At 38.3% G+C, this 27,279-nt stretch overlaps 1 protein-coding gene across 3 annotated transcripts in view; it reads left to right on the top strand.

The window, feature by feature from the left end:
* Dgk (diacyl glycerol kinase 1) overlaps window positions 1–27,279 on the top strand; it is an 88,854-nt gene that overhangs the window by 26,882 nt on the left and 34,693 nt on the right. For 2 of the 3 annotated variants that reach the window (XM_077426230.1, XM_077426170.1), the window contains exons 2-3: window positions 14,748–14,876; window positions 18,023–18,111. In XM_077426230.1, coding sequence (XP_077282356.1) covers window positions 14,813–14,876; window positions 18,023–18,111 — 153 coding nt within the window. In that variant the 5' untranslated portion in view covers window positions 14,748–14,812. Of the gene's footprint in view, window positions 1–14,747; window positions 14,877–18,022; window positions 18,112–27,279 lie in introns of those variants that run through there. The other variant, XM_077426266.1, reaches the window with a different exon arrangement.

Genomic DNA, 27,279 nt, shown 5'->3' with positions numbered 1-27,279 from the left:
GCTTTACGGACGAGATCGTAAATTTCCTTCTGCTGATTCGTCTGTTCGCTCGCACGGACTATCAATGGTCTCTACCTATACGCGGACGAGAGCACGCGCACGAGATCACGTTCCCGTCAGATGGCTCATAATTTATTGTCCTTATTGCGGAAAATTCTGGCTTTCGACCACCGCTACCCGAAACTTTTAATAAAAGCGCGCGAGAGCCAAATCTCTTGGCGCATGTCAATCGCAAATGCGATGAATGCCAATCACGAGATTGTTATATATATATATATATATATATATATATATATATATATATTCTTTTTTGAAGGAATACACTGTATTTTTAAATTTTTTCCACATTTTTTTTTATTGGACTTTAACACGCTGACCGCTATTTTTTCCTCGCGATAAGAAAAATATTTGCCGGTGGGCGATGGTCGCGTTTATCGAATCGATTTGGCACGAGGTGTCTCGTATGTCAGCTCTTCTTTCGCTTCTCGCGCCGACCGCAATACGCGGATATTAAATTGGAATTACCGGCATTATAGAGTGGAATAAAGTTTCGCCGGGCACAAGTTTCCGCGAGTAAAAGTAATTTCCATCCCAGGGTGGTAAACTTTAAAATAGCAAAACGCGGGGATGGTCGAGGCAGGAACGGAAAATCTTCGTTTATACATATGGGAAGAAATCGTTTTCTCGTTTTCTCGTGAGTGCAGTACCGTCGGACGCGAGGCAGGAAGTTAATTAAACTTAAAGATTCATCTCTCCCCCCCCCGCTCATCTCTCGATATTCTTTTAAACATCGTTCGGAGAGTCTACTGAGCGTAGACTTGATCTACCGGTGATAGCATCTAGTATCCCTTCGCGAAATATATTCGCAGAATGAAAGCTTACCGATTTCTTATACTCGAAATTCTTGGAAATTATTCCAAGTATCGCGGGAAAACGGCTTTCACTCCAAGTACGCCAAGAAAATAGAGTTGATACTTTTGCCATTTCCAGGTAGCGCACGGCAACCTAAAGTGTCGATATCTCACGGGTGTCGCGAGTTTATGCACTTATCGTCGTCAGTCGCTAACGTCAGACGGAGCGTTGAATTTTAAAGCTCCCCGTATACGTGCGCAAACTTTGATGTACCACGTCCTGTATTCTTCGCGAAAACTTTTGAGTCTTCGCTGAAATCTTTGGAACGAGGGACGTTCAGTTTATGTTGTGATTCGAGATATTGGTAACCACCCTCTGAACCCACCACCCGTTGCCGTCGTCTCGCAGCGCGCTCCGAAATTTGCATATTAATTTCAAACTCGGTGAAATTAAGGAAATCGACTTAAAATTCTATTAGCCCAAAGAGACACAAAGAGCGCGTCGATCGCGTAAACATCCGCGTTGGATTTCACCTTGGCGATGAAAAACCCATAATCGGCGAGAAAAGGATCGGTTGAAGTATATACCTAATATATTACCGTCATACTAGTGTCGAACGATATTAAACGCATCGCACCGATGAATAATTATTTTGTAATGAGAAAAGTGCATGTCACGTCACTTTTATCACGGTGAAGCGATCTTGTGGGCCGGGGAGAAAAGTGCGGAAAAATTGCCGAGCAGCCGCCGAACGTGCTCATTCGAGGAGACTGCGGGAAGAGGCGAGATTATTTTTTTTGCCGACGACGAGAGAGAAAAGACGGCGCGTTTCGGAAAATCAAAACTCTTTTAAATCCCCTTCCTTTCTCTTTGCCCCGCGCTGTCGGTCGTACGATCTCTTGTCACTTGCCGAGATAACGGCTCAAACGTGTTCCGGACGGTTAGTACGTATTGATTCCGTCCTGTGGCACTTTCCACCCTTTCCCCACAACCACAGTCCATCCCCCTCGACACCCCGTCGACAGAAAAGCATTCTCCGCCCTCGGATCTTCCTTGGCAATGCTGCCACCGACGGCTTTTCAACAGATCACTTTTGATCTCGTGCGTTTCGACGCGTAATAAGAACTCCGCGACTCCTTACGACTATAATCAGATTTTCCGACGCAAAGTTGAGAGGAAAAAAATGATCGCTTAAATCTCGTATAAATGTACATGGAAGTGTTGGAATTAGTTTCCATTTTGTGTAAAGCGCGCGAACGATTCGCCGCCGCAATATAACGACTGCACCACTTGCTCCCGTGTAATTACGTTTAAAACGTGTTGCAGAGTAGCGCCTGTTTGGCGCAGCTGTAAAGAATATCAACTCAACTTTTGTCCTTAAAATGTATTTTGATTAGACATCAGTGTGTTAATAATGTAGAACAACATGGAGAGCGATGCGTGTACCCATTGCAGAAGGTGCGTGAATATTCTCATCAGAAGAACAATGCAATGGTGCCATTAGAACAGGCTAAAGTAAGCACCTTAGGACCAGCATAGATTAATGTAGAGTAGCTTGGAATAGCGCAAGAAGGACACATAATAACTTGGAACACACACGCGCGCGCATATAATATGCGAAACATGTGTAGCGTAACGCCCCGATCTAGTTTGTAATAATTAAAGATTTTAAAGACATTCATGGAATTGAATATAATTGTCCCCAAACAACGCAAAGGTCTTTAGAAATTTACATCCTTTGGACTTTTGCTAATTAGACTTATTACAATTTCGTTAAAATTTGATTTACGTCAGCAACAGGGAATTCCAATCAATCATCCACGTTTGTTTCATGCACGCTAATATCATGATTTCACAGACTTATCTATCTTAATTAGAATATAATAAATTATTATTTCCCTTAAACTGTTCGTTTATAATTAGTTATGAAAATAAATGAGTAATTAATTTACGTGCAGTATGACGATACGCAACATATATTATACAGCATCACGAAGCGGCATTGCACAATTACGAAACGATATTTTACGTAACTCGCGTAGTTATTGACAATATCGCAGTTTACTCCGAAAACCATTAAGTTGAATGAACTATCTCGTTAAGAACTTCGGGCCTTCGAGTACTAAGTAGATTAATAGGTATACTTCGAGAGAAGCGTGTTTCGAAATCATGGAGATTCCCTCATTACGCGAAAAGGATAGACCGTTGAGAGAGAGAGAGAGAGAAAGCAAAGTAATTAAACAATTATTTTACTGGCTTAAACATACGTGGTTTGCCGAGCACACGAGCGGGTCATATTTTTCTTACTGATAAATAAATTAAAAGAGTAGGTCAAACGAATTAAGTTACGCACGTCCGAGTTTAATGTAACAACGCGCGATTTCAGATAATGATAATTAAATAAAACGAGCTATATAGAACATTGCTTATCCCCTTAATTACGTCACTTAATTAAAGAAAAATGAATATGAAGCTTATGCACATGTTCCTTATACTCTCTATCACACAGCGAATCGCATTTTGCATTTGACCTCGTCTGCAAAGACATTACGTAGAAAGCGGAGCTCAAATCGCAAATTTCCGTGTTATTATCCTTAATCTCATAAATTGCTGTTGTATTTCACCTGGAATAATTTACTAATAAAGTGCAGCAGTGCAGCACACGAACAAACATTGCATTTGCGAAGCGTGGTTAAGGTCTAGCCAGACAATTCATGTAATTACCCCTACACGATGCAGACAGAGCTGCATTTCACTAAAATCTCGTAGGATAATGGATATGATCCAATAATTAATACACGAGTTATTTCGGAATGTTTCACTTAGAGAAAGTGTTCTGTATAACAATCATACAAATCAAGCTTAAGCGTGCAGCACTTTGGGGTAAACGTTAATATAATAGGGATCGAATGCCAAAGCGTCCACGTGGATTCACTTATCGTATAACTAAATCAATAATCTCTAACTCTCTTGTGAAAAAAATGATAAGTTATTAAAATATATGTGCGTCACATATATACAGCAACAGCAATATATTTGCCGCTCTCTATAATTTACTATGCTTCTCAGTTCATACGTGGGGAATAAAAGTACCATTCGTAATTCGCTGACACAGACAGTCCGCTACACGTACCAGAGACAGTCCGTTTAGTTCAGATTTTATTTACGACGACCCAGAAATCGCGGAAATTCATTATCGTTTTTACAACGCCGAATAAACTTCGCTATTCGTAATTCATCCGTTCTCTCGACGACAACCGGCACTAGGCCAAGCCTCTGTTTTTAATTAAACGCCCGTGTGGTGTGTCCCCCGACGCATCTTTCTCGCCGGCTTTCTCCCTCCGCGCGCCTATACGTTTGCTGCGTCCGCCACGCGAGCCTTTCCGTTTTTACAGGCATCGATCGTCTCGCATCGTCGGCGAGGCCGTAAATTTAAGAGCCGAGCGTTTGGTCGGAAACTGAATTTTCGATTCTATCTAACTTCGAATACCCGCAGGAATATTTATATGCGTTTGAAGACCTCTTTATCGCGTCGTTTTAAAGCTACATTTTCTAGAAAATGAGGATCACATGTTACAAAGCTTTCCCCGTGGCCCCCCCTTTTTTTTTTTAATCGCCCACGATTATATACGCTTATAATGTTTCTATCAATAACAATCGCGCCAAGGTTTAATGAGATAATTTACATAAAGCGGAAATCAAAATACCGCTTTAACCGCACAAATAATTTTACCGTTGGCACATCCACGTATGGACAAATCCGTTTCGAACATATTGTAATGATGCGTAGGAGTGTAGGATTAATACCATGTGCATGTGTGTGCGCGCGCGTAGATTGACACATTCGATATGCGCTTGGAATTTGATTTTCATATCGCTTTGATGTAGCCAATCAGCGCACTCAGTGTATATTATATGATCTATACGATATTAAATTCAAACGGTCAAAACGATATTAAATGAATACGCTTCTCGTGTCGCGCTGCCAGGTGCAGAATCTGAATTTTTTTCAAGGGTGATATTGCCCATTGTGACTGCGTACATCGAATGCATATGCACGCGCCGGCTTTGACATTTCGAAGTCCGGGAATCTGATACAACTTTTTATCGCAGAAAACCTTTCACCGAGAATATGTTTTGTTAGAATATTTATGCTAAAATAAAACACAAGATCACATTGTTATTATATACGTTTGTATATGTTACGTCATCGGGTTCTGTTATAGCGTAAAATATTTTATCGTATTATTATATTTTATTTGTTCCAAGAGTAAAAAAAAAACGTAGACCAAAGAGAGCGATGCAAAAGCCCACAGATTTTTCCGACGGTGATTGCTTCGCGGCAGCCGTGTAAATACGATGCTACGCGATGACGCAGCGCGAAAGGGATGATCGAGAGGGAGAACAAAAAAACGGTTTTCGAGTTACTGTCACCAGCGAATGGTGATACATCGAGTACGCTACCGTAACGAAGCTGCGTGTCCCCAATGTATCCGATTGGTATACGTTGTGAAATAACCGTGGTATTGGATAGACACATCAAGTTCGCGTGTAGTTCAACATCGCATTTATGAATCGCAAATAACAAATAGGTGTTCGATTACACAACGCTATAGCTATTCGCGTTGCTGTTATCCAATAATCTCTCATTACAAGGATTGATCATTAGCACGTTATGTATAGTTACGAACGTATTACCCCGACGTATACGCGCTTACCGATGACATATATCCGGATGGATCTGAGGCCGATTCCTTAGGTAATCGCTAATCTAATCTCGTTAATACCACCAATTAACTAGCGGCCGGAGATAAAAACATTATCACGAAGAAAAATGGCAAACGTAAGTAAGACGTCTCTTCGAGATGCGCTACCGCGCGCGTCGAGCAGGTCGAGCTTATTATTGGCGGGAGAGCGCAATTACTGGATCGTCGTGAGACGCTTGCAGAAATGGAGTCCGTAATTGTACGAGCGTTATTTGTAGAACTCGTTCGCGGCTTTAGACGGAAACAGAAATCGTCTTGATCGTGCTCGAAAGAAACGAAATTGTCTGTCACTTCGTAACACGAAATCCCTTTTTACGAGGTGACGAGTAACTTTTGATGAAAATGTTATATTAACGGAGGGAGAATTATATCGCGTAAAATATAATTATATGAACTAAGACTGCGTGAATTGCGCTTACATAAATAAAGCAAATATACATATATATGTATACACACACACACACACACACACACACACGCGCGCGCGCGCTTATGTATGTATGTATGTGTGTGTTGTGTGTATATATATATACATACATAGCAAGATCATTTTTCTTGAAAATAAGACATAATCCACGAGAAGGCTTGTGTTGTACTTTCTCTAACACGGCTATATTTTTATACTGACTAATTATAGTTCAGTTTGTGCTTGCTTGCTTGGGTTTTATCAATGCATAAAATCAGACACGTGCGACTACCTGATAATATAATATCGTTGCGCATATATTACGCACGTAATAGAAAGAAGGATATTTCAGTCGGTTATCTCGTTAGCGAAGTAATAATAATGTTAAGGAATTTCCATTGCATGGTAATTACGCTCGCCGTATTATTCTTAGCGTTAGCTAGAATGTATTACATGTGCAATCAACGCGCAATACGACTAATTTTAAGCTTTTTGCACAAATGCATTACCGTATCGAGTTAAGTATACGGCACGTGTGATAGCGTATAGGTATACAATGTACGAGGCGTGTCTCGAGGGGTGCCCTAATTATCCATCTAATTTAGTTAATTGCAATCAATGCGTAACCGTTAAGCGCCACACGAAGATCATTAGCTGCTTCGAAAGGTAGATATTCAAAAGATTTATCATATTTATTGCATTAGAGAACTTTAATGTCTTTTTATCATAACTCTCGGATTTTGCCGCTATTTCGCACATATTTATAAAAGTCCCACGTACATTTTAATTCTTCTATGTAATGCAATAATTTCATTATTTTTTATTGATTTCCCCAATAGGGAAAACGGTTTAAAACAAAAATGATTTATGACTTTAATAGCGAATACCTGAAATAACAGCATAATTTTTGTATATGATTCTAAATTATGATTATTGTATTACAGCTGTATTTTCTGACATACAATATAGTATTCATCGCTAAGATTGTTTTTTAAAGGCGAAACGTTGGAAATAGTTATTGATAGCCGGGCAATTCCGTGTTTCACCATTAATCGATTACACATAATGCGCGTTTACTTTTTCTATTTAATAAGCACAAACGAATGTGTGTCTATAAAGATTACAAAGTTCTACGCAATTTTAATTACGAGTTCGTAATGGTCCCTGGCGCGGAATTATTCTATCAAAGAGAGGAAGAGGAGAGAGAGAGAGTAGAAAAAGAAAAAGAGAGAGAGTAAAGATAGGCTGGACTCTGTTGGATTTTATGTACCTTCCCGTTAAATTGTCTGCGCTTTCAGCAACGCATATTCACTGCGGCATTATCGTAAATCAATTATCGTCGTACCAGCGCGAACAAACGGCAGAGAATTTTTTACTTAGTCCATTGATCCACCCCTTAAATTTTATTTCGCCGGAATCACGATTGATAGCGATTTGCAATGCTTTCTAATAAAAAAAACTGAAAATAGTCGAGATACATTCGAACCACGAAGAGGTAAATAAATTATACCAAATAATATTTAAAAGTAGAAGCAGTAGAATTTGCATCTAACGTGCAAATGTATTGTTGATTTTATTTTGTAATGGTGCTCGTGTAAAACAGATAAAAGAATAAATAAAAGAATTAAATAGAAGAAAAAATTAAAAGCTTTCAACACATATGACACGCTGCGCGTTAAAATAAATAAACAGAGAACATGTGGTTGAATGAATCACATATACCTACTATTTCAAGGAATACACATTTGTCTCGTCATTGAAAATAAGTCCCTGCGAGAAAAAGCTCAGCATATTTTCGCGTCGTATCATAATTCACACGATATATTATCTTATATTTATTTCTCGAGCAGTCTCATAACGGCTTTAACTCTTTGTCAATTGCAGAAATCGCCTATCCGCGAAAGTACTCTGCGAGTAACGTCACTTATTCGGGCTGTAAGCTGAAACCGTTCTTGTTTTTATTAAAATTATAAGCACGCGCGAATATACGTATATATTGACAAAGATTCCAAAGTCATTGTTCCAGTTAATTCTTCCAGTAATTCTTCTGTAGCGCGTCGAAATTAACCAAACGTTATAATGATACATCGAAAGAAATTATATACATATATGATTTAAACCATCAGATAGACCTCTCAGAGGTCTAAGGTTCGACCATAACGGAGAATTCATTAATACAGCATAACAAATACATTTCGTAGCGCGTATACTATCAAGCGTATACTATTCGAATTAAATGTCAATGGGAAATAATACGCCGAATACACTCGTTACTCGTACATTGCATGATCCGCGAGCAACTGATATATACCGCGGGCTGCGATTGTCTTCGAGATCGGTCCTATCATGGCTAACTGACGACGGTGTATATTTCATTCGGCTGTTTGAGGACAGGATAATAAATTTACTTAACTACCTTCCGTCGGCAATTTCATCGGTCGTTGTAAGCGCTGTAACGCGAGACACGCCGTTCCATTTTGAACGATTTTTCCACACCGCGCGAGAAGAAACGCAGTTTCTTTCAGGTTGTAAAAATAGAAGAGATTAAATCGCGGAACGACAACGCGCGAATACTTTTAGTAATTACGACGTCCGTGGACGTGCCGCGAAATATTCATCCCTCTCGGATGATGGACGATGCCTTCGATTAACGAGACAATTTTTTATCTACAATTTGTCTTGAAACTTCTATACGTGTATCTTGCAATCGGGACAAACTTCGAACAAATAAGTTTTTAATTCAAAATTACCCCTGTTATAGAAAACATAAATTAAAAAAAAAAATGTCACAAATGCGGGGACGTAATTATATAACGACATATTCGACGCGACAAAAACGAAAGTGAAAATTCATGTGAAAAAAACCTGCGAGTTTCAATTTTGCAGCCGCAATGTTGTTATTGCAACTGATGGGAGCAATTTGTCAACCGAAAAGAAAACATATGGGAAACTCGAGGGGAAACTATACAAACGCGCATAAGATTTTTTCATTCGTTTATGAAAAGAAAAAAAAATTTTTTTCCCGTTGGAAGAGTTTTACAATCGTGCAGGCGATTAAAAAAGTTTTTGAAAGCGAATTATTTTTAATATCTTTCTGTATGTACATCGTTATGCCGTAAATCTTGCAAACAAGATATTTTCGTTAAAAAATTAAAAAAGGGCATCTTTTCTTGGGAGGATGCCATGTATGCTATTATTCTGCGTGCATGTATTCTCACCGTAATCAACGCGCAAATGTATACGAGAATATAAATTATATATACGCATATGTGGTTATATATGTGTATACGTTTTTGAAAAGTATTTGTAACTCGGGTGTCTTTCTAAGATAAACTCGTCTACATTTTCGGAGCAAATCCATATGTGCTTTCTCCCCATTCCGGTAAAAAGCAGCGACGCGGGCTGTCACGCGAAAAAGTTTCGCAATCGCGCCCGCCCCCCGCGCGGGATTTATTTTTCTCCCGGGGGGATGGATTAAACGGCCGCCGCGCCAGGCCGCATTTCGAACTGTCCTTCATTCGGATTCGTGTGTGAAACTAATTACAACGCCGCGCGCCCGTCGCATCGATTTGTGGCGTTTTATTCGTAAAATACGCTGGGGGTGGGGGACCAGAGGAAGCGGACGGTCGACGGCACGCGGTAAATCACAGAAGAAGCCAGTGGAGCAATAAAATTGCATTTCGCGCCCTTGGCGCGTGCGAAATGCCTGCGTGCACGCGGACAAATCGTGCCGCATCCCGGTCTGGTTGCGCCTAAATCCGGATCATGTAATCCAGACCGGATTATAGAGCCGGGAAATTATCGGCAAATCCATGGCACATCCGCGAGAGGAGGGAGGAGGATGGGGGATGTGGAAAAGAGATCGAATCACCCTTCGGTAGTGAAATATTACGTAGAGGAGAGAATACGTCTCGGGATTAACGCGATAATGGTGTCGCGTCGCCGATTTGTGCTCGTTTGTATCAACGGCACGCGGCGAAATAAAGAAGGGCCTCGGCGAAACGGCGAAACATATAAATCCGACGCTAATCTAATAAATTCTTTTAATTCGCCGCGTTATCGCCCGATACCCCATTATCTGAAACCCTTGCCTTTGAACCGTTGCCGCATTAGCGGTTCCATTAATTCCACTTCACACCCATGCTTGTATCAAAAACCACTATGCGTCAGTATAAGTATAGCATTTAGTAAAAAAAAAAATACTTTGATAGTATTTAATAAATAGCAGAGATTGCTGATTTTTTATGAAAAATGACGGTGAACATTTATTTTCTTTTTGATAATTTAATTAACATCCAACGATGTGAATTATATATATATATACAATATATATTATATATATATGAATGTATAAAAAAAATATTTTGCAAACGAACCTGATGCGCGCGGCGACAGTGTCGCTATTAAATATTTGGAATGACAGAGCTAGGCCATTGTACAACACGCTGTGTGCGTTCTGCTTTATTTAATAATCCTCTAAAATATTATAAAGGGGCATATTTTAATTTATGCCGTTGCGTCAAGAGAATTTTCGCATTTTCAAACTGCATAAAATACTTATATAATATAATAATTATGTTATAATAACTATAATTATGTAAATAAGCTCGAGGGACAACAAATACTACATTCTCATTATATTAGGATATCTCTCTCCTTACAGCTATTATATAATGCTTTTAAAATAGCGTATTTTGGACATGAATTACATTCAAAAATTCTAATACAAGAAGATCACGATAATTGTCTAAAAGTTATAAACGATCCAAATTGATTAATTAGTATCGCACTGATTGTGAATTTGCGCGCTCAGTTCAGTAACTAATTACATGCGGATCGATCTGTCACACATCTTTTATTTATTTTTCCAACTCAAATATTAATTTTATCGCTCAGTTGATTGTATTTTAACTTCTTGCAAGTATTATGTACGTTAGCGTCTTATATCAGTTCGCTTTGTATCGTAGTTAATTAAGTTATCAATTAGTGGATACACATCAAAAGATTAATAAAAAAATTGACGCAATGAATAAATAAATTACTGAAATATGTTATGTGATTGTGAAATATTTATCGTTATTCTTTCATTCGTGCCGATGAAATATGGATATTGAAAAAATCTCTGAATATATAATTTTTCCTTGTGCCAATTTATGTAACGTTTAACTAACCCTGGAGAGGTCAAGCGCGAAGCCCTCAAATTTGATTAAAAACATTATTTGAAAAAGGAGGAAAAAGGAAAATAAAGTAACGTATCTAAATATTAATAATAATAAGTTCTATATAATGTGCTCTGCATGTTTGTATTTGCAATGTATGAATAATAAATCAACGGATGATCATGCATATTTCAGGGTTAAATATTTGTATTAATCCGTCCCAGCTTGTCCAAACACACACACACACACACACACACACATTTCAAAGCAATGAATCTATGAGAATTATTTTTAACCTAATATAACATAATATTTACAGATCATCCATCACCTCTAATTAAAATAAAAGATATTTTGGTACTTATCGACATGACGCGCAGCAGCGGAGTTTGTATAACTACATTGTAATTACACGTTGTTCTGTAAAGTCCAAATTATAGCAACACCACACAAATACTGGATTTATTTTTAAAATAGAATTACTTCAAAAAATCATTGTTGAGCATATTTCACTTTCTTAAGTGGATATTTAGTAAATTATAGCTATAATTATTTTATCAATATCTATGTCAGAGACCAATAAAAAAAACTCCAAAATTGAAAACGAATAAGGTATACCGTTTTTTTGAAAAACTCCGGCCCGAATATTATATAAACAAAAAGTAACTTACTCCTGGAGTTGCCCCGCCGCGCCGTCGCTTCGGTCGCCTGATGCCGCCAAGGCCACCTCTTCCTCTCAGATTCCTTCGTTGCTGTTTCCTTATAGCATTCACACAACACTTATTCGCGAAAACGCGATTAACTGCGATTGCGCGCGTTTCACTCGACACCCCCGGAGTTAATCGTACGCAACGGAAAAGTAACATATGATAAGAGCACGACTGCGCAAAGCCGTTGTGCGTACGCGATGTCTCGCAAATCTAAACGCAACGAACGAGTCTCGAGCGATGGAGAATTCCGTCGATGGTTCACCGACGTGTACGAATTTATGTTACGCGGTTGACAAAGTCATTATATTACGCGGTTATCAAGCGACAAAATTGATGGCGACTATATTCCGCAATTAAATACATCGTCGACATCACCAACGTTCCTTTTAAAGCCGAAAAGCTGGAAAACGACAGCAATTTCATCCCGATACTGACATGTACTATCGAATCAAGAAACAATTATATCTCAGATTGGGACGTAACAGTAATTTAACTCTCATTCCCTATCGCGTGTCGATTTCTCGCTTCCAACGAACAAATTGTGTAAGATTCCCGCGTCTCAATTAATAAACGGCTGTCGTTTCGAGCACTTGGTTACTTATCGTTTGTTTTACGAGAGCTTATTATATAGTCACCTGTAAATCGCTAATTGTATATAGGGAATGATTGCGTCTCCTAGCACTTGTCGCGACCGTGTTTCGTAAGGTAATGCGACGATACACGGAAGACACGGAGTGACTCACAACGTTGCTCGCCCGTCCGCCGGACCTCGCCGCGCGAGTGACAACAAAGTGACCAAGCAGGGATGGGGATGAATGACATTCCATGATTGACGATTGATAAATAAAAATGTATTCATAATTCTCCTTTCTATCGAATGACGAATAAAAATTTATTTGTTATTCGATTCATTTTGAATAATGAGTGAAATTATTATTTTTATTTATTCTACAAATTCTGAATAATAAATAAAAGTTATTTTATAATTTCATCATTCAATTAAAAGGCGAATTATGAATATATTTTTATTCTTTAACTTTTTGTTATTTAAATGAAAAATTAGTGAATAACGCCTATCCCTGCGACCGTGTTACTTTGTGTAATTCCGCCACAATAATGCGGCGTAATATGCAAAAACAATCACCGAGCAGTACATACACATGGTCAACTCGTTACCATGAAATATTTAATGTGCCCTATAAAATAAATATAAATTGAATATTCTTGAATATCTCTCAAATCAATATTGATAAATGAGTTTATTATCGCAATATTTTGCACTTTGTTTCGCAGACCCGTTAGCGTCGCTTGAGATAACAATTAATTTTTAGTAACGAAATTAGTAATGGAAAATTTTCATGGAAAAAAGAATTATATGATTTGCATATTACGGTTAAAATTTGTTATTCAACGTAATCAAATTGTCAATATCAGTCGATTGTTATAATAGTAACTACGCTATGAGAAAATGACAAAATCGACTGGAAAATAATAATCGTAAGACTAAAAATCACTGTAAAACAATAATAAATGGTAAATTAGTAATGCATAAACGTAATCATAGCTCTACTTCATTCTTGAACAGACAGAAATTGATGAAATTTTAGAAGGAGGAACAAACACAACGTATACCTACATATTCTAAGCAGTTTTTCTGCATCTATAGTAATTTGTTTATTTACGATCCGTATAGATTATTTATAAAAAAAAGGACAGACGTATAGTTTAATGTATTATAGCATCGATTTATCTTGTTTATTATTGATCGCGCGTTTTAACAAAGATATAATTTTTCGTTCGCGGGTTTGTGCGTGACACAACTGGACCGTAGCAAACTTTTGAAAAAAAGATTCGACACGTTGGACGTGCGAATATCGTGCCGGCTTTTTCTCGTGGATAAAGTTTTATCGTGACTCAGCTAAAGACAAGTACAGTGAAAAGGGATATTCGCAAACGTTCAAAGCATCGAGCGAACGAGTTTCATCGGACGCCACGGGTTTCGCTGATGACAGAGCATGTGTCCAGCCGCCGCCACATGTTTGCGGGAGAAACACGTTCGGTCGTTCGGATTCCTCTCTTGCATATAGGCGCGTTTACAGTGAGAGAAAAGCGGCCACAGCGACCGTAAATCTGTAATTTTAGCCCGAGCGAGTGATGCGCAACGAGTGTACGTGTGAGATCGTGGCGAACTATATTAATATAAACCACTAGCAAATAATAAATCAACAGCAAGCTTACAGGTTGATCCAACAGATAATTTAACCAACTAAATCTTTCGACGCTTTAAATCTAATTTTCCTTGTTAATTAATTTATTTGTGTTAACTTATCTTTGTATTAATTTATGTGACTTAAATGACATATTGCGTTTTTCGCTTGAGCCGCATGATTGTCAACAGAAGAATAAATATTTGTAAGTCATTATCTTTAATATTTGGAAAATAAGTTGCTCATTAGCTGTACGTGCAAAAGAATCTCTAATATTTCTTTAACGATATGTATTCTCTAAATCTGAATCAGTGCCCTATTCACTGATCCAGATTTAGAGAGTAAAGAATACAAAGTTCTCGAAGAAGTTGACTCGATATTGATCACACAGTTAGTCGTTAAACAGTTTGAAACTTTGATTAACTTTGATTAACCGAAGCTTATATTGAATCTGAGCGTATTATTTTCTTTATTTATTATTTTCTTTATGGTCTCCGAGTAATAGTAAATAATTTCAAACGTAATTCAACAGGATGTAGAAATATTTATTTAGTCATTTCTACACGAAGATGTTGAGTGACGAAGTTGTGCGAAGGGATCCGGTGCCGATTGCGTTTTAACAGACAGCGATATCTTTTGATTTGCAGGTGACGAATTTCAGTATCCAACACCTGACCACTCGTCTTGAGGGACACATAGATCAGAAGTAAGGATGGCCTTCCACTGGGATAAGCTCTCGCCAGCGGAATTCCAACAACTTCAGGACTTGGCAGCTTGTAAGTAACAAAAGGAGAAAACGGAAAAGGAAGTGCTAAAACGTGTAAAATAATGCGGATAAATCACAATGGAGAGCGCTCGGGGCGCTCTCCTTTTTTTCCCTTTTGAATTTTTTTACAGATCATAAATCCCAAAGTCCGCGTTGCTGATGAAGTTTTAACAAACTTGGACTTATCCAGCGTCGGCAAAATTTTGTATAAGCAACTTTATATACACCCGGCTTAATTTTCGCTTAATAGACGCTGTTATTAACTTGTGAACACTTAACGAAGATTAGTCTCTTAATTAATTATCGATATACGAGCTAATTTCCAAGTTCTGAATAAAAAATATAATTTGATAGAAATTTGATTGAAATAACTTATCAAATAGAAGTTCCAAAATTTTTTCAATATTCAATTACGTTCACATAATTATGATGCGGTTTATTCTTGACGAAAGTAGGATATTTATCGTAATTTTATTTCTATTTGTTTCAATGCCAATGTCAATGCATTGTTTTCACGTTTTTCTCGACATTTCCAAAGTGCAATCCCGAGGCTATACTTAATTAAGCGATCATTCACAGCGTCGCGCGAATGAATCGTACTGTGTGTAATTTTGTTTGTTCCGGACCGGATCAAACGTGCGCGCGATAATTTTATTGCGAGTTTACTTATTGAATACAAATGACTTCTCCGTGATGTCTGGTTGTGTTCTCTACAAAAGTTAAAACAAACATTTAAAAAAGTGTCTTTTGTTCGTTGCGATGGGAATAAGTGGAATTACGGCGCGCTATCGGGTGACTATCGTTGCACAAATTGAATCATGCAGGGAAATTAAGTTATTTGAACAACGAAAAATAGTACAATGATATCCATTACCGTCAAAGCGTAAACCAATACATAAGAAAATATGTCGTGATAAAAAGCTCTGGCATTTCGCCAAGATATTTTGTAATTATACATGTTCCTGAATAGAATAAAACGGCACGTATTTTCTTTTTGAAATGCATATAAACATAAACCTTCCTACTTATGCGCTTATCATAAATTATGTAGACGCAACAGAGTGAATATTCTCAAATTATATGAGTACCAAAGGCACTATCTTTAATTACAGATAGCACTTAACTGAATTAAATATAACGGAAATGAAGTGGTAATTGGCTCTGCTCAATTACGTAGAATGAAAGTCAACAACTGGAAGTTTGTTGAATGAAAGCCATTAAAAATACATCAAGATGGATATATAAAACGAAAATACTGTCACGTTGGAAAGGGAAATATCGAATAGTCGGCAATTCATACGCGTTTGCTTGTTCTCTTCCGTTATAAAGCGTTATGCATATTGCCTGAAATAAGGAATTCATAAAATAATTTGCGTTGACTTTAAGAGAAATGTTGTGGTATAATTAGTAACTTGCCACGTTTTCCTGAAAACCTCGTAGATATTTTCGCGGACATTGCTTTGAGTGAAAACAATCATGATATTTCAAGAAAAACTCTCGATTGGAATGAACAATCAAAACAAACATGCAAATAATGCCGCCTGTTATATACACATATATGTATGATCTCGCTGATATCATAGATTCGAAAGTTGAAATTCATATTATTCCGCCATGTATTTTCGTGCGATTTACCGGCCGGCGCGGACGGTAAACGCGCCTCGAGTTTTCCGCGTATAAATAACGCTTCGATCGCGGACTTGACGACATACAGGTGTTCCTACCGTCTAGTATTTTACATCTGGCTGACAGAGAGATGTTGTAGCAACGCCCAGCACGTCTTTCGAGAAGAGGCAACATGCGCGACATTCGCGCAGGAAAGCACTAATTCATCGTACAAACGCTGCACTTTGTCGTGCGAGCGGAATAAATTGCCGACGTTCGTCAACAAATTTACTGGCATTACCGTAATGCGGCTATCATCCCGGTAATCTTTTACTCGAAATCAAACAACGTCGAAGGTAAACGCGTTTGAACTCGCGCGTTTGAACTCGCGGAAAAAGGATATATGATTGCGAGATCACGGAAGTAAATATTATTACAATAATCTGTTAAAAAAATAATCGGACGAGTGGTATACGTCACGTTTATCGACACTTTAACTCTGTCATTGGTAGAATAAACATTTTCTTTCATTTCTTTCTAAATGAAACAATAACATAAAAACATATAATTACAAATTAATCAACTATACAAATCGAAGATTGTTTAATAGAAAGTTAATATTGTATTTATTTTAAAATTATCGATCCAGCGTGCTAATGTCTTTTTAAGAAGCTCTTGCAAATGTCTCCCGAATAAATTCATTGTAATGATATACTCATTACAGCTTTTGGAAGTAAATCGCATATCTCTTTGTCACAAAGTTGGCTGCCCACGATCCATTTGCGCGGGTATTCTACCGTATTAAAACAATCGTTCACAATAATCGTCAATAGTTATGCGGGGCGGGCTGACATCGAGGCGGAAACGTGAATTTCAGCTGGGCGCGTTAATCATCTGCCCGTCCGAATACGATCCATCGTAGCCGTCAATCGGCTCGAAAATAGTAGCCGGCCAAAAATATCTCGGTCCGTTAAGTGCATTATGACGTCGGTGCGGGTAGATTAGGCCAATGGCCTCCTATTATTAGTCAATTTATCGTCGTTGTTTCGTTTGTAAACAGTTGAATCCAAGATGGTTGATCAATCGCCCTCCCTCCACCCTCTTCACTGTCTAATTTATCAGAGACAAACTTGTTCTCGTGCCACATTCGCTGACATGTCGAATCGTACAATAAGAATAAAGATCTGTCACGAACTATTAATTTATTTATAATTGTACCTGTTTTTTATTCCTTTGTCAGAACGATCGATTTATAAATCTATAGATGTGAAGACAAAAGCACTTTAAATATTTAAAAAATTGGTTAACGTTGTGCGCTATATATAGAGCCAATTAAATCCTTTTGTCCAATAAAATATTTTTCATTTTATTTTATATATTTTGTATCCGTTATTAAACAATTTTATTTTTGTTACACATTTTATTAAAATTTTTAACCATTATAAAGACTATATTATTACTTAGATTTTCGATGTTTGACAATTATCGTTTCCAGTATCATAGAATTTAATTGAATGCGATAAATGATCAAACCATTAATTGTTTTCTCAGATTCCACGCGGAAGCTACAGGATGTTCTGACTGAATTTTGTGGGAGCGCCACGACGCCGGGCGGCGTGCCGAAATATCATCCGGACGGAGTGAGTCATAAAGATTGGTTCATATTTTACTCATAGCCGATATAGCATACGTATCTAAAATCTATTTCCCCTCTAAAAAAAGAACGTATCGTTTTAAAGATAGGACAAAATTAGGCGGAAAATGTATCTCTAACATGAAAGTGGTAAATATTTATACAATGTTATCTTAATTTTTCATCCGATACACATGTCGTACTCTATTCGATAAGTGTATATATTTTTTGTAAAGTATACGGTTTGATTCCATAGAAATTTTCGCAAGTTTTCTGTGTAAATCGATAGATGTGAAGGATTCCGCCGAGCAAACGATTTCGTTGCCGTCTCTCGTCTCAGGTGCACTTCAGCCTTTCTATAAAATGAAATTGAACGATCGGTGTGGTCGAGAGTGCACTTGAGCGACAAATATCTATTTAACTTGTACGCAAGCTGTTTATACAAGTTTCCAGGAAATGTGATATTTTACGGGAATCCGCGACAGAGAGATAATATCCAAAGCGATTTACATATAAAATAATTAGTACTTTTAGCTACGTCAGGAATGAGTTTTTGATTTTACAAAAAGTTAGTCGCGCGGCATCGCCTGCAGCTTTCGTCGATGATAAATTTCTTATCGTCGTGTTAAAGAAAAGGACTATAATTTTTTCGGAGGAAGCTGTTTCCTACCGTTTTATCTGGTCTTATATAATATCGATTGAAGTCTGTCAGATTATACAAATGTATAGTTCATATTTTGAATGAGAGGTATATAAGGACGACATAACGCGATAGTATAACCGTCCGCAGACAGCGAGGAAGCATTTGTTCCGTAAAATCGTAAACTATTCCCGTTGGAATAACATTCAGAACACGTACGATGTTCACGAACAGGTAAAGAAGTTATTGCGTGCTCGCGTTATATAAGAAGGACAGACGTGTAAGAGAGAGCTCCGTTCGACGACGCATTAATGATCGACTTGAATTCCTGATAGTAGTCACATGCAAAAGTTATTTCTTCCACGAAAAGAGGTTTCTTGCTGAAAATATCAAGCGTATATGCATGGACCATTAATTTAAGATATATTTCATATGAGAAATTTAAAAAGAACCAAAAACGATCGTCGAGCCTCTCTCCCTTTCTCCGTATATACGTTCTACATTTTTTCATCACGTGCATTTTTTTTTTTTTCAACGCGGCGCGACGGTTTTTCAGAGCTCGCATTTTCGCGGATTTTTAATGTTTCTCGGTACAGATAAACTCATGTGACCGCGCGCGCGAATTTATCTCGCGGATTTCACGACGGAACTAAAGTCGTTCCTCCAACTTCGGCGCCCCCGCGCCCATTTCCTGACGGTCGTTTTACTTTTGCGTCGGCGTGCGACGTATTGCCGGAACAATGGTGTAACATCGGGGCGCTACATACGTCTGTAAACGTAAACACGCGGGGAGAGCACATTTAGCTCTCCCGAGGAATATTAACTCCGAAACTAAAACAGATTGCTGAAGTTGCGAGTGTTGCGACGATGCTCTTTTTTTCGATGCCGGAACGTTCGTCACAGTTTGTCGCAACACGCGTTGCATCGCGATGACGTGTCGATCAGGGGGCTTCTTTTACGCGTATCTCTCTCGCGACTAATGGAGCAACTTTTTTGCATCAAGTCTCTTTGCGCGAACGATCACGAGTTTTATCACAAATATTTAAACGGCTAATCAACGAAATACGCGCGCTGTTTAGAGTCACAACAATTTTAATGGATAAATTCACTTCTATCATTTTTTTTCTGGGGGAACAAGATCGAAGACGCATCTTTTGTGAGTATTCCCTTTTGATAATGGGACAGTTGTTACATTACAACGAGCGACAAAATACATCCGCGTAAAAATGATTTGAAACGTTTATTTCCGTCTAAATTCCCGAACCCTTATAAAACTGTTCTGAGTTACAACAAGAAGCCTGACTCGTGGTGGTAATTGGGGTTCCTTTGAGGAACGATCTAAATTACTTTCTTCCATGTCGCCGGCGTCTTTCCGCAAATTTCGACCGCGCGACACTTTCGGAGCAAATTTACTGCCCCGCCATCGACTGCGGCATAATCCACCGTTCCCGTGTGACATTCTCATATGAACGACCGCGGGTCGGAATTTCACGATGCATTAATCTTGGCGTAATTATTGTAGAAACGGCAGTGAAGCTTAGGACTCTCTTCTTATGGGGTCGTAAAAAATTGCGACGTCAAAGCGCTTGGATTTTATGCTAGACATTTGTCTAAAGTTTCACGTTTCTTAAAACGTAAGAAGATGACTTGTACAACTCATACGTAATATACACCGTAATAATGCCTCAAAAGCTTTCTGTAAAGGTGGTAGAGATGTGAGGCGTGTTACAGAGATTCGCAAGACACCAGCGGAACTTGTTCGTTGGAGAGCACAGAAATTGCATTATTCTCACGAAGAGTGTTACAACGCCTCACAACGCTTACTCATCTTATTGCATACATATAATAACTGCAGTTAAAATCCATTAACGTTGAGCTATTGTCACGAGAACGATTTCGTAAACTTTATTCAGCCAAGGACGCTATTCGCCCGGGATTGAACACATCACTCGATTTATCGTAATATACATAGAGTGATAGCTGGTAGGAAAATATTGTCGACTACGGTGCGCGATTACATGAGGCAATATTGGCGAATTTAACGTGAAATTTAATACGAAAAGTCTTGATGAACTTTCAGTAATAATTTAAATCTCACTTTTTGCATCTTTAAAATATATTATATATATTTTAATCTACTTTTTAAATGTATATTTCGTACTTTTAAACATTCCGTATAAAAGAGAGAAAAGCGTGATAAAATATATAAAGATGACTAAGTTCAATTTTAAGTTTAACTTTATATGCCTTTGTGAACCGGAGAAGTCCTATACACTATTTAAGAAACTAGTAAATTATTTTCACTGGCGCGATATCAAACACGAGATACTACAGTGACAAAGCCACTGAAATCGGACCGACCGATATTGCGTCAACATTTACAACCGGGGTCTTTTGTGCAAGAGAACGCAAACTTGTGGAGGACCTAACCCCCGCGGGATACGACAATCGACATCGAATGCTAAGAGGCTACGGTCGGTTATGAGATCAAGAGGTCCGGAAATTCCCCCGCGGACGCGGTCTTTTGCCGTGAAGCGTAACCGATGTCGAGAACTCATAATTGGAGATTCCACCGAGGGACAAGCGTCAACGGCCGCATAAGAGGTCACAATCAACCGCCATGCCAGTTCGAAATGCGTGCTGCAGCACTCGATTATAGTTAGTCGAATCTGCGATTTGCTTGCACGAAATCTCACGTTGTAAATTTATCGAATTATTTATTTGAAAAGCACAAGTTTTCTACGATTACGCTAATTGATCGTCACATTATTAATCTATTAAATTACATTTACATACAAGTTTTTTTTTATATCTAGGGAAAAGTTTTATAACTGATTAATTAGAATTCGTCTGTTGGTTTATACATTCAAATATAGCAGTATATTTCTTTAGGAAAGAAATACTCTGCACCAATATCAATGACTTGATGCTGTAATTATTTTTGTAAAATCGCGCGTCTTTCACGTTTCATTCAAAAGTTTTATTCGTTAATTGTTCCAAAGCATCATTGCAGATGATACGAATTACGCGGTCATCAAACAATAATGTTGAGATCCGCTAATTGCGAATTTAATTGAATAAATACGTATGTATTGGCAACAGAAATATTCCTGTCTGATAGCGATAATAGTCAACGAAATAGTCATATGTACAAAAACAAGGACAAATAGCGCGGCATTAAATCAATAAAATTACGATGGATGAACGGAGCGTTGCTTGCGTTCGCTCGTTAGTGCAGGAAACACTGTCGAGATCTCGCATAACTGAATAGCCAAGAGGGAGTTCAGGTTTTGCGGCAACGGTCTGAACGACATCATATTCAAGTCCTAATTCCCTACAACTGTGGAGTTTCGGAAACACGCCGATTTATATTATCAATGCTGCGAAACTTTGGCTCTGGGAAGCACGATTTAATCGGCAAAAATTATTCAATGAAGGCTAGAAAATTTATTCAATTCTAAGCAGCTCGGAATTATTTTCTGCCGTTTATATTGAAGAAAAATATGAGATACACTTACATATAATATCCGTTCCATTTTATGATTTATTGATAAACGGCCGTTGCCAAAGAAACTTTAGAAATCTCGATAGATTCAAAGATCGAATCACACACAAAAATCGGATGAGATCAAAGACCGACGTCAGAAGAAATCCGAAAAGTACACTTGCCGGTCTATCCGCTATCGACGAAAACAGAATTCTTGAAACGAGAGAAAGTAATCAAACAAGTTAGATAGCGATAAGAAGATAGGGAAAGGGGAGGGAGAAGAGGAAGAAAGAGAGAGAGAGAGAGAGAGAGAGAGAGAGAGAGAGAGAGAGAGAGAGAAAAGGGAGCCGGTTACGTCCACCTAAAACAAGAACTTTCGAAGAACTGGATCTGTAAGCAAAGAATTATGCCATTTGTACGTCAACCGTTCATTCCGTTTCATCATTCTTACATAGATATAAAGATTTAGATCAGTGTAATTGTTTAAAAAAAATATCTTCCGGAACTCTTATTCGAAGCGATATGTATAAAAATAATTTTATATTTAAATCTGAAAAATATATATAGTATTTTATTAATATTAAAAAAAAGAGAAAGAGACATAAAAAATGTTTCTCTGGCATCGTAGAAAACGTTGATACAACATTGGAAAAAACAAGCGAAGTTTCTACACATTATACATAGGTATAAAATAAAATCGTTTCGATTATGCATTATGTGTACGGATTTATTATGGATTTGCCCGGGCATATTCGTACAAAATTATTTATAACTTCAATTTTAAAAATTTCGGCATCAGACATGCGATACTTTTTTTTAATATTCTTCAACGTTTATAAATTAATATTTTTAAGAACGAAGAAGATTGCTTTAAATATTTTTTGTACACTGATTTATAATTCTTTGATCATACACGATTTTAATTATTTTTTCACAGTACTTTTGCATCAAAGAGTAGTAAAATATAAAGATATTTACGCAGAAAATACGCAGCTGGTAAAATAAAATAGCAGGATAATTTTTTGTCAGATTTCAAGTAAACTGAAAATATACAACCAAAAAATTATATCTTGAAAACAACACGTAGCTAAATATTTATATTTGTGCAATATGTACAGTGTATACAGAATACAGTGTATACAGAATTACGAAATAAAGTTATTCGTTATCACGTTGAGGATTACTATATATAACTATAAATCGAGTATAAAAGATCATATATTGTGCAAGCCTAATTAAAGAGATTTGTCTTCCAGGATATTTCCGATCACAGATTATATGGTTTCACTGCTTTTATTTTTAGAAACATCCGCGAATGAAACTAGTTTCATTGATTCGCCCAATAAAACCGATCGACATTAAATCGAGCGTATCGTCATCGCACCTGAACCGGCCCGCGGCGAATAAACTAAATACGTTCGGCAGGGGCATTCTCTTAATTGAAATCCGACGCGAAATAGACGGGACGGATCATTACGAGAAATTGTTATCCTAATACAGCTTTCCGTGCTCAGGTCGATTGTCTTACTCGCTATCTCGTTGCGCAGGGAATAGTATATCATTACGGAGCACAGTGAGCACGTGAAGCACACTATTTCTATCTACCCTCCTTTTCTTTCTGTCTACCGTACATTTTCTTATACCACGCTAAAATTTCTTCCATTTTTTCCCGCGTCACTTGCATTCTCTCTCTCTCTCTCTCTCTCTCTCTCTCTCTCTCTCTCTCTCTCTCTCTCTCTCTCTCTCTTTCTCTCTCCCCCCTCCCTCCCTCCCTCCCCCCTCTCTTCATTGGTTAGAATGTATTAACATGTCATTCGAATGCTGAAAAGGGACTATTATCGATACCTAAATGAATCCATTAATGTTTGTATAATAAAGCATATCTTTTTATAACATATTTTTAATAAGAGAAGAATTTAAAATCACGATATATAATTTAAAATCACTCGCGATTACGACGAGAAAATGTGAATATATTATCCACGATTCTTGGGAGAGGAAACGCTTCACTCGCGACTCTTTCCGTGCTGCATTTTCCGTAACGCTAATTAAGAGACGTAGCAGCGGTTTTCATTTTGACGAGGACGGTTAATACGCTGTTGCTAATTGAATGAATGCGCCTTCGCGATTGTAGATGTTCAGTAATGCGGGTAGCTCGGAGTTACGTAACGATTCTCCTTATCTTTGCTTTGTATATAATCACGCGAATAAAGGTTACTTCCCCCCTCCCATCCCTTGTAAACATCTTCCTCGTAATTTTGGATTTTTGTGGAAAAGTAAGCACATATGTGAATTGCACATATATTAGACGAATAAAGTCGACGAGTATTTCCGCGCAGAAACGTACAAAGAATATTAAGTTCATCTTTAATTTCATTGTTATCGCACGTTCTCGCGAGGATCTGTGTAGCTTTAAGGCGAAAAAATCGCTATTTTACTATATACTTTTCTGTGCCAGGCATACGCGCGGGGATTACAAAGACCAGCACGTCGCCCGTGTATAGCATTCATGCTTGACTATCTTCCTTATGTATACCTATGCATACACGTATATAACCGCACGAGGTGGTGCAAACACGGATAAACAGCAACGAACAACAAGACGGAACGTGAGAGGGGAGAGCTACGGTTTCTATATTAAGCTTTGTGAACGGGATATTCTCGGCGAAAAGTCCCTTACGAGGGTCGGCAACGGACAAGGACATATATCAATGCTGTGACACGTCGCCTAGGATCGCGTTATCGATGTCACTCCCAGTAATGCACCTTGCTGCATCCCACGCCGAGACGCGACAAATCGATTGTTATTTGACTTTCATGATGCGCGAGTGATTAACGATTTTAGCTTTCGCGGCGCCCATGGACGCGAGAAGCGGTTTCTTCGATTGGCGAACCGGGGATGGGAGAGTTAATCGGCGCAAGAGTAACATTTTACTCGCCGTCACGCGTCGTTTATCGTTCCTTGCTTCACGTGCGGAATCTCTCGAAAGTTACGTTCCTTCATTCGGAATCTTCACGTGAAGAAAGTGCCGATAAAGTACCGAGATAAAGGGTTCGATGGATGAAATTCGTTCGCCGAAGGAGGACGTATCGTCGGTTTGTTAAATCAGCGTAAACCTACATCGTTATCGATAACTCGATATTCAAACTTTCGAAACAAACTCTATAACGAGATTGAACTGAACTCCGCCGTAATTATATTATCACGATGCTCTCCGACTGCGTGACATATTTCGAGCGATTATCCGGCAACCCGGACAACTACCCGCTTCCTCACTCGAGGGGATCCCAGGGACTATAACGTAACTTCTTATCGAGCCACCACCCGTTCCCGGCGTGTATGTGCACACGTTCCCCGAGCTCGTCCTTCGACCCGTAAGTATGAAGGACAATGAGAAACGGCTGTTGGGGACGGAAAGGCATGGAAAAACGGGTCTTCGTGGGCCGCAAGGGTGCGGTTGCCTAGCTACGTGACGTCATCTCTGACGCACCGAAAGGGAAGCGTGCCGACTGCCGACACCGGGGGTGCGACAAAGAGCGGACCGTCACGCATGCCGAGGTCACTGCGTCATCATCGCACACACGAAACCGCGAGGAGGAGGGTTCCCGAGGCGGATTAGACGACTATCCTATAAGACCGATCGAAACGAAGTCCGTCCTGGATCGACCCGCTGGCCCGAATGCAGCGGCGAATAGAAATCAGGATAGATTGGCTCTTCACAAGAGCGTCCAAGCCGGTGAGTACACGAACTCACGGCTGATCTAATAGATCCTGTCTAAAGGAGAATCTCCAAAATCCACTCGTCGCGGTGAAAAGATTATTGTGACGGCTACCTGACTCAATTAACTACTTAAATTGCTGCTTGGATCAACCCTTGTCTCTTTGAGAATCTAAAAGATTCCCATCTAAGGAAGATGCACTTTGGTTCGTTTGAAAAGATGAAAAGAAGCTACTATTGCCTGAATGAGAAATCTATTTGCTACTGTCGTCTCGATAATAATAGAAATACAATAGTATTTCGCGCGATAGAATAGTATTTCGATGGGAAGACATCATCAGCAAACATATCGAGACACGTATACGCCTCGGTAGAAGGCAATTTAACTGGCATGCTTTATAAACATCGTGAGAAATTCACAAATCTTGAGTTTTTTAACCCTTCGTAGTCACACTTCTCTAGAATCCCGCGATAGTCACACTGGGTCGTATTGACCCAGTCGACTTTTAATGGTTGCCATTTTAATGGTATCGGTCCGATCGGGTTCAAATAATTCTGGAACATACCTTGAACATTCTAGAATATATAACAACTGCGGTTTTGTGAAAAATCAAATGGCAACATGTTGAAAAAAAAATCGTGAACTAGTACATGATTAACGGTCTCTATACTTATAGAGGATATTTCAAACTCTTGTAGATGGCGGACCAAATCCCATTTTAAGCTATGCATTTAGCTGATATTTAGATCCAAATGAAGGTGGGTCAAATTGACCTAGTTGGACTACGAAGGGTTTTAGTCCATATCGTTTTCTACCCCTTATCTTTTATAATATTTTATTATTGTTACTGTTTGGAGATTGTTGGTCTTTGAAGGGTAATATAATAGCGTAATTCTCAGTTACCTTGGGATTAAATACATGTTTTGGGTACTTTATTTTCCATTTACATTCTAAATTTATCGTGTTATACATATATGTATGTGGGAGTCCAGGAATCGAATCCAGATCTTTAGCTTGGCAGGCAATTGTTCTAGCACTGAGATATTTGGCATCCCTATTAACTTGAAACTTCAGTTTAATGCTGTTTAGACTCTCAATAAGTAGCGCGATGCAGTTTGCATTCGATTCAATCAGCTTCTATGTATATACATTAATTTATGGTTAATTTATGAATGTTTGCAGAATATTCGATTCCTCTAAAAACCATATAATAAAAAAATTCATATTTTATGTGTTGAATAATTTTTCCCAACATAAATACTTATTTTAGATTTAAAAAATTATTAGATTTACACACGAAGTGCTCGTGTAGAATACTTCTGCTCATA

Source organism: Temnothorax americanus, unplaced genomic scaffold (assembly GCF_048541705.1).
Source record: "Temnothorax americanus isolate GAGA-0224 unplaced genomic scaffold, ASM4854170v1 Scaffold1, whole genome shotgun sequence".
NCBI lineage: Eukaryota > Metazoa > Arthropoda > Insecta > Hymenoptera > Formicidae > Temnothorax > Temnothorax americanus.
Note: the sequence above shows the minus strand (reverse complement) of the source record. Positions and strands in the feature narration are given on the sequence as shown.